The 13,178-nt window shown below is 29.4% G+C and overlaps 1 protein-coding gene across 3 annotated transcripts; it reads right to left on the reverse strand.

The window, feature by feature from the left end:
- Positions 1–224: 224 nt before the first annotated feature.
- LOC132733127 (cellular retinoic acid-binding protein 2-like) lies at positions 225–12,900 on the reverse strand. Of its 3 annotated transcripts, none has more exons than XM_060719735.1 (4): positions 12,362–12,900; positions 2,571–2,740; positions 995–1,108; positions 225–280 (listed from the first exon to the last, which is right to left on the reverse strand). In XM_060719735.1, the coding sequence occupies exons 1-4, from the start codon at positions 12,456–12,458 to the stop codon at positions 227–229; spliced, it is 435 nt and encodes a 144-aa protein (XP_060575718.1). In that variant the 5' UTR covers positions 12,459–12,900; the 3' UTR covers positions 225–226. The 3 variants fall into 3 exon arrangements, with proteins under 3 accessions (XP_060575718.1, XP_060575719.1, XP_060575721.1); XM_060719736.1 differs by lacking the exon at positions 12,362–12,900 and adding an exon at positions 8,181–8,373; XM_060719738.1 differs by lacking the exon at positions 12,362–12,900 and adding an exon at positions 4,937–5,238.
- Positions 12,901–13,178: the final 278 nt, after the last annotated feature.

Consider the following 13,178-nt stretch of genomic DNA (forward strand, 5'->3'; position numbering starts at 1 on the left):
TAATTTTATGTTCATAGCTTCTAATTAACCTGCTAGGAATGAAAATAGCATTCGAATTTCTATCCATTCAGAAAGAAACATGAAAATTCCATTCGTTCAAATTCACACAGGAAGTTTACAAAAGCAACAAGATTAACGAATTAGCAGCAGCTAAAACATCACAACATTGACGTAGTGAAAGACAAATGTTCAAACAGCGAGTAATTTAATGTTATATTTTCTTCCATCACGTCTGTTGCTTGAACCATCTAGTACATTTTACGTCTCCTATCCACATGGTCTGAAAAGGAAACAAAACAAAATTCTATCACGTGTATACCTCGTTTGAATCTTATGCCAGCCCATATACATGTATATCAATTAATAGAGAAGATTATATCTCAAAAAATATTTGTAATAATGCTAGTTTATACAGAAGTTAGTTTAGTTCGATTGTGTAAGAATCTATAAGCTAATTAACACATTCTCGAATTCTTTCCTCGAACCAACCACTACTTAGCAATAAGTGTAAGGTTTTTCAGCTACAGATGGGGTTTTGAAACCTGGTGACCATCAATTATTAGATTACACGTCGGACGTGTTAACAACTCGACAATATCGTATTTGTAATACAGTTACTCTAACAATTTTAAATAAGAAAAGACAAGGAAAATATAAACAACATGCTAGTATGATATTGAATTTAAGTTCAAAATTGGCCGCACTGTAATACAAATTTGTATTTATCAAAAAAGTCATTGAAAGTTCTCAAACACTTTATTTATATGCAAAACTTAATACTGGTTTAATCTATATATTGTCATACGGAAGAAAATGAAATACTTTCATTTAAAGGTCCGACGTGATTCACTGAAAAGTCTATGATTTGGCAAGTCGTGTTTGTTTTTGATAAATTGTCATACCAAAAAGATTCCATTTACATTAGACTGAAACAAACAACAAATGATAGAAATTAGTGACAGTTACTAATCATTATATTCAAAAACAGTCATACCTGAACAAGTTCGTCATTAATTCTTTCCCTATGAAATTTTTGTGGCTTGTGCTTTTCTGGTTCCACAGGATTAGCTTCGGTTATCAATTTATTATCCTCCCATTTTGTAAAACACTATAATATAAATATAACAAGGTTTAAAACGGTGATGCAAATAGACCAAACATAATTCCTACCGTATTCTTTAACACTAGAATACCAATGACAATGGTTTGGATTTATAAAATAGAACCACAAAGCATCCGTATTAAGTGAATGTTAGTGATTTCTATTGATGGTTTGTTCTTTCTTACCCTGATATAAAGAATATGTCTTACACAAAAAGATTAGCCAGTCCGTGCTTTTTCTTGTTTCTGATGTATATTTGTTTTAATAGAGACAAACACATGCAAACTCCTTAGCCTCAATTAAACCGTGTCTGCAATTTTCATTTAAAGTGCTTAAGAGATATCACCCTTTGATAAAAACAATCATATGTAAAGCATGTTAAATTAATCAACCATACAAAGAAACTATCCCGAAATGAGCAATTAAATAAAGAAAGAATAAATACAAATAACTAAAAAAGAGTCAGAGCAAATCAGAAACTCAATGTTGGACACATACTTCACAGGAGGATGTAAAAGAATATATTTGCTGTAAATAAAGAATGACAAAGTAACAAGCAAATTAATAATACTCGTATGATAAGACAAAGACATAAAAACACCAATTCCATATGCGTTTTTTTGTTGTTTTTTGTTTTTTTGTTTTTGTTTTTTTGTTTTTTTTTGCTTCAATCTTATACGTTTTGACTGAATCTTTTTCAATGCATAGAAAATGTCGGTCTTTCTTCTTTCGTTCTGAACAACAAATGCTACATTTTATTAATTTCTTAATGCAATTCCAATATAACATTCTAAAGATGTTTTAAAACAGAATCGCAAGAATCTTTGAAAACACAACCTCAACAATGCAACATTTGTTAAGGCAAGTCTTTTAGTCTTTCTTGACAGTTTATATAATTGTATAGCATCTGCGACTTGTTCTGGATAAAAAAGTTATATCGTATTAATTGACGTTTCTATTTCCAGCTAGACTGAGGCACGGACACATCAGACATACTGCTGATAACGTGTTGTGAAAATAATTAACAGAATCTTGTGCAATCGATATAGATTACGATATATTATGCATACAACATTTGAAGAACGTGTACTAAAATCACATGTAACTCTGGAAGATTGGTTCACACTGTTAGATTCTGAATAAATTTCTTAAGATTCGTATATAACACCTTACATTCAATGGTTGGCTTCTTTAAAGATGTCAAAATAAAGTACTACAAATTAAAATTCAAGTAATCATTATAACCCTTGGTGTAAAGTAAAATTGATTCCTTGCAGAATAGAAATCACAAAATATTTTTGCAACTCTGAAAGATTTGATTCACACTGATAGATTCGATTTAATTTAAGTTACACAAGTAAAACATTAAAAAAATGTCAATGTAATATTGTTGACTCAAAGCAGTCAAATTTTAAAACAATTTACTGAGCACTCTTGTAAACAGTTAAAAAAAGATATTAATTCTTACTTTCATTTTGATCCCTTCAAATTCTTGGTCATATGGTTCATTTATTGGAAAGGTCATAGTTTGTGTGAAGAATGAAGCTTTGGCAATAATCTTAACTTTCCCATCTTCCACTTGTATTTCCATACTTGGCTTGGCGTGGCTAGCTAGCTTACGGAAAACAACATTCAGCCCTGCAAAATACAAAAAATCAAACTGCTGTTAATAATGTGCCATAGTCAAAAACCAATTTTGACATTGCTGAATACCAGTTAATCACAATAAAAAAATTGTTTCCACACATACAAAGAACAACATTTCTCCGTTTAATATCAACTATAAATAGTTTTTATGGCACAAATATTTTAATATACCCCTTAATAGATTTACTCATATAAAATATCTGAGAATACTATATCCTACTTAAACTTGACCATAAATAAGATATATTCCTCTAACACTGTATCTTAGCTTTTTTGCATTTCATTTTTAAATGGTCTTCGACAATTTATTTTCAATAAAACTAGAAAGTCAAAATGAACAGTAACACCATTTAAACATTTCTCCTAACATCTGAATGATGCACATATTTCATTTTATGAATCATTTAAAAAGATATCAAAAACCTAAAAATTGTTGTTAAAATGGAAAAAAGTTCCCCTAAATGTTAAGATTTTTAAAAAATCTCCTCGGATCAAATTGAAATCTTAAATTATTTTACATAACTATCATAATGCTTCTTTAATTGTCAGGCACATTTTAACATGATGTCATGAGCCGTGTCAACGACCTTTAAAGAAGCAATTACTAATTCAAGACCAGACATTCTATTCTCGTTATTTCCTTCCGCTAGTCTATCATTTAGTATTCTATTCAAGTTAATTGCAAGGATTGCATTAACGCTGGATAATTTTACATGAGATATCGAAAATATAAATTGCATAGCTAAAGACATAAAAGTGAAACCTTCATATTGCTGATATGTCGGTATCATTTTTTTCATTTAATGTATATATCGTTATTGATGTCAGACAAGGATTAGTTGTGATTATATACGAACAAACAACATAAATGTACTAAGTTACATGCACCGTTACTCGTAGTAAGAAACCTGAAATATAGAAGCCAACGTGGTTTAAAGGTTATACCACTTTGCAGATAACAATTTATGAATAAATGATTCTTTTTCAAATTAAAAGTATGAAATGCAAGAAGTAGTAAATACATAATATGACAATTTCTAATCTAAGAATTTTAGTGCAATAATCAGCTAAAATCACAGACTGTTTTCGCATTGAATTTTCGTTGTTCCGAACAAAAAAACAACATTTTTTGAATTATATGTAAGAAATAAAATATATGAGCCATTATTTTAAATATCAATTGAAAACTTGCGGATTTCGCAGGAGACTAAAAACCTGATATAATATTTAAAAATTATTTTCAACGTTTTAATTTGAAAGACCGTTCTAATCAATAATTCTTGAGTAATTTGTTATTGGCTTGGTTGTCGATAATATCTACATTAATCATACTCGCGCAAAAATGACGGTAATGAATAAAGACGCCATGTCCATATATATGTAATTATGTATTATCTTAGTATAATACATATATTAGTATACAGTTATAATATTTATTGTAGAAATATTCCGGGTTTTGCTATAACTTTTCATCATAATTTTGTTTTCAACATGCACTGCGGTTGTATTATAACACAAGAGTTGAATCTTTTCAATATTAGTATAATCAAATCATGTTTTAAACCTCTCTGTAAACTATAATTGTATGGCAAATTTATGTCTCTGTACCTGTTGATTTATCAGTACTTGTTATTATTAACATTTATTTTTCTATGAGGTATTTGATTTTGTCTTCTTAAGCGTCTTTTACTAGTGAAATGCTTCGCTTTTATGAAATCAATGTGAATATAATTAGAAATACAAAATAACTTTTGTTTTTAGTTTAGAGTAGTTTTTAAAGTATTTAGTTTCTATTTAACTTCCCTAGTAAAAGAACACAAATGATTATTGTCGCCAAATATGCCAAATAATTACCACTCTTCTTTTTCGAGCCATTAACAGAATAATCAGAAATGTCCATTTCGTTAAACAAAATTATATTGAACGTATTACAATTACATCTCAACTACAGTAGTTATCTTTTATTTCTACATTTCGTGAATATTTGCATTTATTTCACCAAATGTTTTTTTAAAGCACCAGACTCCAGATTCATGTTGATTTTCATTAAAATGTTGAAAAATGTATATGACAGTAGTAAATTGTAAAGTGAACAAATAAAGGAGTTTAAAGTAAATTAAAACATAACGAGATCAAAATATACATTTATTCTATTTCCGCTTTCTTTCGAATAAAAATCAAGCTCACCCATTTCTTGAAGAGCCTCTTCAAAATTTTCAGTCCTGTCTAACACCCATGAACCTGATAATTTTTCTTTGATTTCATCGAGATTACTCCCCATATTCCAGGTTGTTTAAGAAAACATGTGATAAGATAAATAATTAAAATGTATCCAAAACGGCTTCTTTTTTCTATTTTATTTGTTTTGTTATATGCAACTTATTCTTAAAGCTAAGATATTTTGTTTTCAATGAAACAATTCATAAAATGTTTCTGTCAGTCAATCGTCAATTTTAAAAGTAGCATTTGTCAAAACATATTTCACGCGCATTGGAATTGTGTTTCGGACTATATTTGACAAGAACGCAAACATATTTTTTCCGAAAACGGAGAAATAAATCTTTTTACATATCCTTGAATTAATATTTAAATGTCAAATTCCGATAAAAGCTGATTTAAATCTGATAATAATACAGCTTCTTATAGTAATGTTTTGTTACTTTTTCACGGCAATTATATATCCTTAATTATATTTTTCCCTGTCACCATTTTTTCTGTTAAAGGCATCTGCCAGACGGTTTTTATTATTCCTTTTAATAATCATTTTTTAGCAAAAAAAGTTTGATGTGAAAGATAAAGTATGCTAAAAGGTATACATCTGCAAAAGACCAAACCATAATGTTTGATTTTAAATTCATGATCATACAATAAACGTTAGTTTATGTCGTATTTAATGTTTGCTGTTATATTCTCTTAATGACGAGGAATTGTTATGTTCAAAAATCATAATATAGTGTAATAAAATCCATAAATTCCCTTCTGTTCTGTTTATGGTATTATAATACTGTCTATGGTTTACGGCGCACCATCACATTTTAGATCATATGAAACTAGAAAGATGATTATGGCTTTACTCGGGTGTTACAAACTTAAAAAAAACACAAGGGGTCAAAACCACCTTACCTGCTGGAGCCAAGAGATGCATAGACTAAAATCATCCGAACTCAGTTAGTCGCCTCCAACGATCACGCAGCGTTTAAAGATGGCTGAAATTCTGACGCATCAACAAATGATAAATAATACATTTATTTTGAATATTTCTTTTAAATCAAATGAAAAACATTTGAAATTAAAGGATTTCGCTATCACTAAAATCATACACATATACATGTATATATGTTTGAATAGTAATTTAAAGCTTCAAAATATTTTCACCTTCTTGAAAACCATTTTAATTAATTTGCTTTTAAAATAAGGAAGTAAACTGAATGTTTGTATGACGGTATTCCCGTTTTAAAATATATAAACTATAGCGTTCAGAAATAATGTTGTATTTGTTCAGCATTAAAATATAGGAATTACCGTCTGTAAAGTTATAAAATACATAACCTATAGCGTTCACAATATTGTAATCCGTAGGAATGTGTACGGAATTACCCTCTGTAAAGTCATAAAGTGCACTGCAACTGCAAGGAAGTACATATGCACAATAATTGTTGATTTCAATTAAGAACTGATGAGTTTTTTGTTATCCTACATATGTTTTGCTTTAAAACCATACATAAAAAAATTTGGATAATATATATCAATTTTGAATACATTATTGCAGTCAAATGCGTAGGAATATAATCACGAAGACCGATATGCCTGACTGATGAATTACAAAGCATTTGACAAAGCATTTGACTGATAAAACGTGTATTATTGTGCTTAATGCAACACAAATTTAATATATCTATTTCCTTTCTAACATGATGATAAAAACAAGAATTCATATAGATATGTTAAACTACATTGAGCGTTGAATTAATTTCCCTGAGTTCCCTTGGTTTATTGACGTCATATCTTGTGTCAAATGACGTGTAAACATAGGTTTTTATGCTTGCATATATCAGGTAATAAAGCACTTGATTGCCCTATTTTATTTATAGGGGTAAACTATTAGAATATGAAACGATGTACGGCCGAGATATAAATATGCTTGCAGTTGATTCAAGTGTATGAAAGGAACGAAATATATTGGCAACAGATGCATATTTTACATTATCTTAAAACCCGAAATATTAAGTAAACCATAGACATGATACAAATCAGCTTTCGAATGTGTTTCTGGTTCATTTAGAGTAAAGAAAAGTTTATGTGTTGCACCTAAATTACACGTTGCAATGTCAATACTACACGTTTCAATTTCAAAAAGCAAATAAAAGATCAAATAAGATAAAATAGGAAAATGCATTACTTTGTGTTATATAATAATTATGCTTAAGAAAATTGAAAACGTGTCTTAAAGGAATTAAGTTTTTCTACAGCTCATGCAAACTGCTTCGTGTGTACACAGATAAATGCACACACAAAAACAACAATACGTACATGGTTATAACTAAAATGATAAACTTGTTAATTTAAATGAAAATTAAACATCATGTTTGAGTGCCTTGTATTAAAAGTGTATTTGCATATAGCTGTTTGATAAAATACTTGATGAGGGAATAAGAAAATAAGAATATTGTGAAAACTGTCTGTAAGAAATTGTAAAATGATAATATTCATGTTGCTCTGTCAGAGTATTAAACTAATTTTAATTTTTCACTTGTAACGGTTTTTTCAAGGAGTATCATCAAGTGGCTTATATATGTCATGCACTTTCAGAAACAAAATGAAAGCAACTGTTTGATTTCTTTCAGATTTCAAACGTGCAATTTAGTTTCAGTGCTCGTACTATTTTTTATTACCAAATTACCTTTTAAAAGGAATTTTTCAATTAATAACACTAAGTTATGAGCATGATACTAAGTTAGCTCTGAGCATGACATACAAATATGGCGACTTTTCAGCTCTACTGGAGATGGAAGACCTCCGGTGAATGTGAATTAGTTCAGCCTGAGCATATTCAGGCAGCTTGATAGCTTCAACACAAGAACAAATCCAAAGTCCCTGGCAGATAGAAAATCCAAAACGGCGAGGGACAAATTCTTCGAAGTCAATAACCTTAACCACTTGTCCATGGACGCCACTTTAAATCAAGTTAAAAAATGAACAAACCTTTATTCATCTGCAAATGTAAAGTAATCAACGCAGAGAAAGTTCCATAGCGCCATACTGGACGACTCTTGTGATCTCTTTATTCGATTACCAGAGAAACATATTACTGTATTTATTAACATACACTATCCAAATACTTTAAGTTATACTTATAAAGTATACGAATATAAAGTATATTCTGATTCTTAAAGGTTTTAAACATTCAAAAAATGAAAACAAAATAACTCACCCATTGCCTTTAAAACTTCCTCAAAATTTTCTGACCTATCAAGCTTCCATGTCCCTCCTAGTTCATTTTTTATTTCATTACATTTACTTTCCATTTTTCTAAATTATTTCTTTTTTTATGTCTTAAAAATTAAACTTAGCCGTCCTGTAAACATCCTGTGTGATGTATTTCGACTATTCTCCAATAACCAAATGAAATACTAGTATGTATTTCATATTATGTTTATTTACCGCAAACAGATCTCTGACAAGCCCCTTGTGCGAAAGTATGTTATCGCCTGAACTTCTTTGTTAATTTGTTACAAACAAATTGTACAACTCTGTCAGCACTAGCCTTCCAGATAAATTTCTGTTAGAAAACCAAACAAAAATGAAACATCACAACTCTAGCCAGACATTGAATTTATTTAATTTTCACTGACACAATATAAAGTTTAAACGAGAAAAACGTTCATCGATGAAAAGAAAGAAAAACGTGACAAATAGGAGGATCGAATTACATGAAAATTTATATAAATGTGAATTTGTTGAAAAGTTATTACGGTTACCAATTAGTTAGTTTGATGTGATTTTTTACTTAATACTTAATAAATAATTATACTAAATAATAGTTGGATGAAAAACTTGTTTGTCTGTTCGTTAACTACATGTAACAAGCAATAACCACTTTTTGCAAGTTATTGACTACTTATCCTCATATGATTTCTGAACCAGCGATAAGAGATTATATTATTATTACACACAGTTGTCAAGGAGAAATTCTGCCTCGCCAGCGACCCCTGGGTTACAAACCTAATATTTCCTCTATTGAACTAAGCGGACTAATACTCTCTCTTTTGAACTAAGCGGACTAATACTCTCTATTGAACTAAGCGGACTTATACTCTCTCTTGAACTAAGCGGACTAAAACTCTCTCTTTTGAACTAAGCGGACTAATACGCTCTCTCTATTGAACTAAGCGGACTAATACTCTCTCTATTGAACTAAGCGGACTAACTCTCTCTCTCTATTGAAATAAGCGGACTAATACTCTCTTTATTAGCGGACTTATACTCTCACTAGTGAACTAAGCGGACTTATACTCTCTTTTGAACTAAGCGGACAATACTCTCTCCCTCTATTGAACTAAACGGACTTAAAGACCGAGGAGAATATGAAATTGTTAACAAAATATTTCGAGCCAATGTAAATGTAAGGGACTCTAATAGTTTAAAATTTGAGAGTTAAATGAACAAGTTTATAAATATTAGAACAGATGTTTTTAGCATTTACTGATTTAAATAAATATTTGTATAAAATACAATATAACATCATAAAAGACACATTTTCTGTTTAAATAGTCCCATGGAATGAAAATTGCATGATATCAATCGACTATGAATTATACAAATAAATAATGTGTTTTTATTTCTCACGCTCATACGACAAAGAAAGGATATAATCGTAGTGTCAATGAACTATTCAGACGAATATCTCACAATTTCCGACGGTAAACCAATTCATTCACTAACGTTCTATTATAAAAGTGCAACATTAACCTAAAAGCCATTTTATTATGAATGCAAAAGCGCACTTGATAAATAATTTAGACTGATTTCTATTAAATCCAGTTGAATATTTTCAAAAAAGAACATGTTATCTACCAAAAATCGGAATGTATAATATGTTTTGTCCTACCATGTCTTGTCATTTCAATTTAAAGATTCGATTACTTGTCGAAAAATACAAGGAGCAAAATTATATGTCTCAAATAAATCCACACAATTTTATTTCCAAATTTGAAGTAAAACATGCGTCAATTTTGGAATTTGACAATGACTTAATTCTTTTTATATTCTATGTTTTATTCAAATTTCCTTTATCATATAAACATGATGGTCTTAAACATGACGTTGATGGCAGCGTTAGATCGACCTATTGCATCTCAATAACAGTATTTTGCAAATTAAAATGACATTAGTGACTAGATGCATGACTGCCAAGCCCAGTCACCTTATTTTCATTGTTTGTTGTTTTTTATTTCTACATTTTGACCTGCTGGATTTATGTAATGTATTTTTTTTTCATTTATATTTAAAAAAATGTTAAACATAATAAATGAAAGTATTAAATAGACTAAAGGTTTGACAGACTGAAGGCATATAATTAGCATTCCGGGGATGAAGTTGTTTATGTTATATTTATCAGGATAAATGTTTCTTTCTATAAATATGATTGACAGTAAAACGAGAATAAACTGAACTATGACAGAAATGCAACGAAGTTGTAAATGCGTTACCCAGATTCCAATTGTATCCGCAGTAACTAACTCGTTGAATTTATTATGTCATCTTATTTCTTACATCTTTTGCGTTTGTTCATTTGTTTTGGCTTCATATGTTTAATTGGTTGAAAACAAAAACCATTTCGGTCTTGCATGCATATCTATAATTTACATTTTTAAATTTATTATCGTATGTCGTACTTTTGATAGTACAGAAAAACGGTATCTCTCATTTACAAGAGTAGACACAGTTATGCCAATGCAATGAATATTGGGTTGTAAAAAGGACAAACATGCAATTTATAACGATGATATAATAGAATGAAAATACATAAGATGCTTTATACCTAAAGGAAATTACGTTGAAGGTGGAATAACTATAGATTTATGTTTGAAAATCGTATTGTAAAATCCATACAAAATACTAAATCACTCTAAGTGTACTTGTTTCTGAAAGGCAAGAGAAGCAAATGATGACTCGGTTATATAGCCATCGAGTAACTTTTGGAAAATTAAGTATTAGAACAACGAATATAAAAGACTTTTAAAAAGAAAACAATCGTATTATTAGGTTTATGATATCATCAAATCAACAAAAAGTTTAAGAACGACAAAATATAATGTACTATAAAAGTGCAAAGAAGTGACTCTTTGGCGTTACTGCAAGATACGCAAATAAATGATTATTGTAAATCGTACTGTTAAAGTGCAGAAAAGCCACTTGTCTGAAAGGAATGCAAGATGCACTGTTGATAAAGTTCTTTATATTATGTATTATTAAAGAATCCCAGATAGACAGTCTGTACATTATACGAAATAGAAATATTTCATAATTTGGTCAAGACAGCGTTACGCCAATGATAAAGAAAAATTTTGTTTGCAGATTAAGACCTGAGCAATATCTTACATTTGATGAATTGTAAGAGCGACTTGGAATTAGTATATTTAAAGTACTTCTCTACTAGTTGACCAGCATAATTTGGAAACACGTGGACATATTATTACAGGCACATAGTTTGATCACAAATAATGAATAAGTTATGATTCAGATATATGATATTTTTGATTTACCTGAATAGTAAAGTCATAAAGATAAATATAAAAACTCACTGTAATTTTGAAGAGCAGATGAATGTATCAAATAGGTAACTTAATGATACACAACCAGATGCTATCACAAATCATGAGAAAGAAATGGAAAGTCATTTTTAAATAAACGGTTTAAGAATCTCAAGCATTATTATTAGTAAAACAGGAAACAGCAATTGAATTACTCGTATAAATATTTTGGACGACAAGAATATGAAATCTAAATACTAGTATTGAAATTTGGTACAGGAAATTGCAATGATTAACTTAAGATACTCATTCATAAACATGTATTCAAATGCGTAATTTGACAAGAGCCTAAACCAATATTATGGAAAAATACAAATATCTTACAAAAGCTTCTATAAGGAATAGTGAAATTAAATGCCTAAGTGACTCGATTAATGATATTGTTATTTGAGTTGTGTTGTAAATAAAAACGATATTCGATATTTGTGCATATAGAAAATAATTTAAAGATATACTATGCTCATAATTGAGTAGTATATTTTAATCAAAATTATTTACCGATACCTATGAAATTCTTACTGAATATATCTAATTTGAATAAAAGAATCAACTATGTATTTGAAGCTGCGTTCCTTATTACAGGTCAAGTAAAATTGGTCGTTTCTTAAATAAAACTGCCATATTTTAATGACACTATGACCACCTATAGCATGTAGAATTTTAAAAACATCTACTTTGTGTGAAGTCAAAACATGTTTATTTTTATTTAAAAAGTGTCTGTGCAGCATTTATCAATATTTTCTAATATCAAAGTTGAGCACAGTATATCTTTAAAATTCTGTTGATTGTTGTTACTAACCCATTGCTTTTAATGCTTCGTCAAAGTTTTCGGTCCGGTCCAGTAACCAGCTACCAGCTAATGATTCACTGACCTCATTTAACTGCTCACTTCCCATTATGTAAATGATCTTAGGAATATAATTTCTAACGAACAAAAACGTTTCACTATGTTACAGATACATTTTGTTTTCTTTCTTCCCTTTTATTTAGGTATTATTATAAGGTTTATTTATACAATCCTTATTATCAACAAATGCTACGATTCCAATTAAAAATGTTTTGATGATGTCTTTTATATGTCTAGCTCTAGATTATTACGCGATATACATGAACTTAGTCCTCACTTACTTCAATAAAGTATAATTGTAAATGCCAAATCCGACAAAAAGCTTTGAACTATACAATAACTACACAGACATTTGTAAATCTACCTGCTCGTCAGTCTCCAGGCGGAATTATAAGAAAATATTTACCACTAACACTTAACATTCCGTTAAAGCTTCCTATCTTTACAAACAACCTGTTACAAAACAAGCATGTGAGAAAGGTTTAAGTGTTGTTTTGCTAACTAGTTAGGTATACCACTTAATTACTAGCAAATGTAAGAAAACCTGCACATGATATTCACGTAAATCAAACTGTTAAATAAGTCATTTCAATAGACATCTGACTTTATTTCGCATAAGTATCACAGAGTATCAGCATGAGGGTTATTAGTTACAATTGTGTCCTCTAAATAAAACAGTTCTAAAAATAAAATATAAAATCAATATATACGAGTATTTAATTGTTGGGAAACTCTATATAATATTTGATATTTTTAAAGACATGCCTAA

The sequence above is a fragment of the Ruditapes philippinarum genome, unplaced genomic scaffold (assembly GCF_026571515.1).
Source record: "Ruditapes philippinarum isolate M1 unplaced genomic scaffold, ASM2657151v2 ctg4120_1_1_1_1, whole genome shotgun sequence".
Taxonomy (NCBI): domain Eukaryota; kingdom Metazoa; phylum Mollusca; class Bivalvia; order Venerida; family Veneridae; genus Ruditapes; species Ruditapes philippinarum.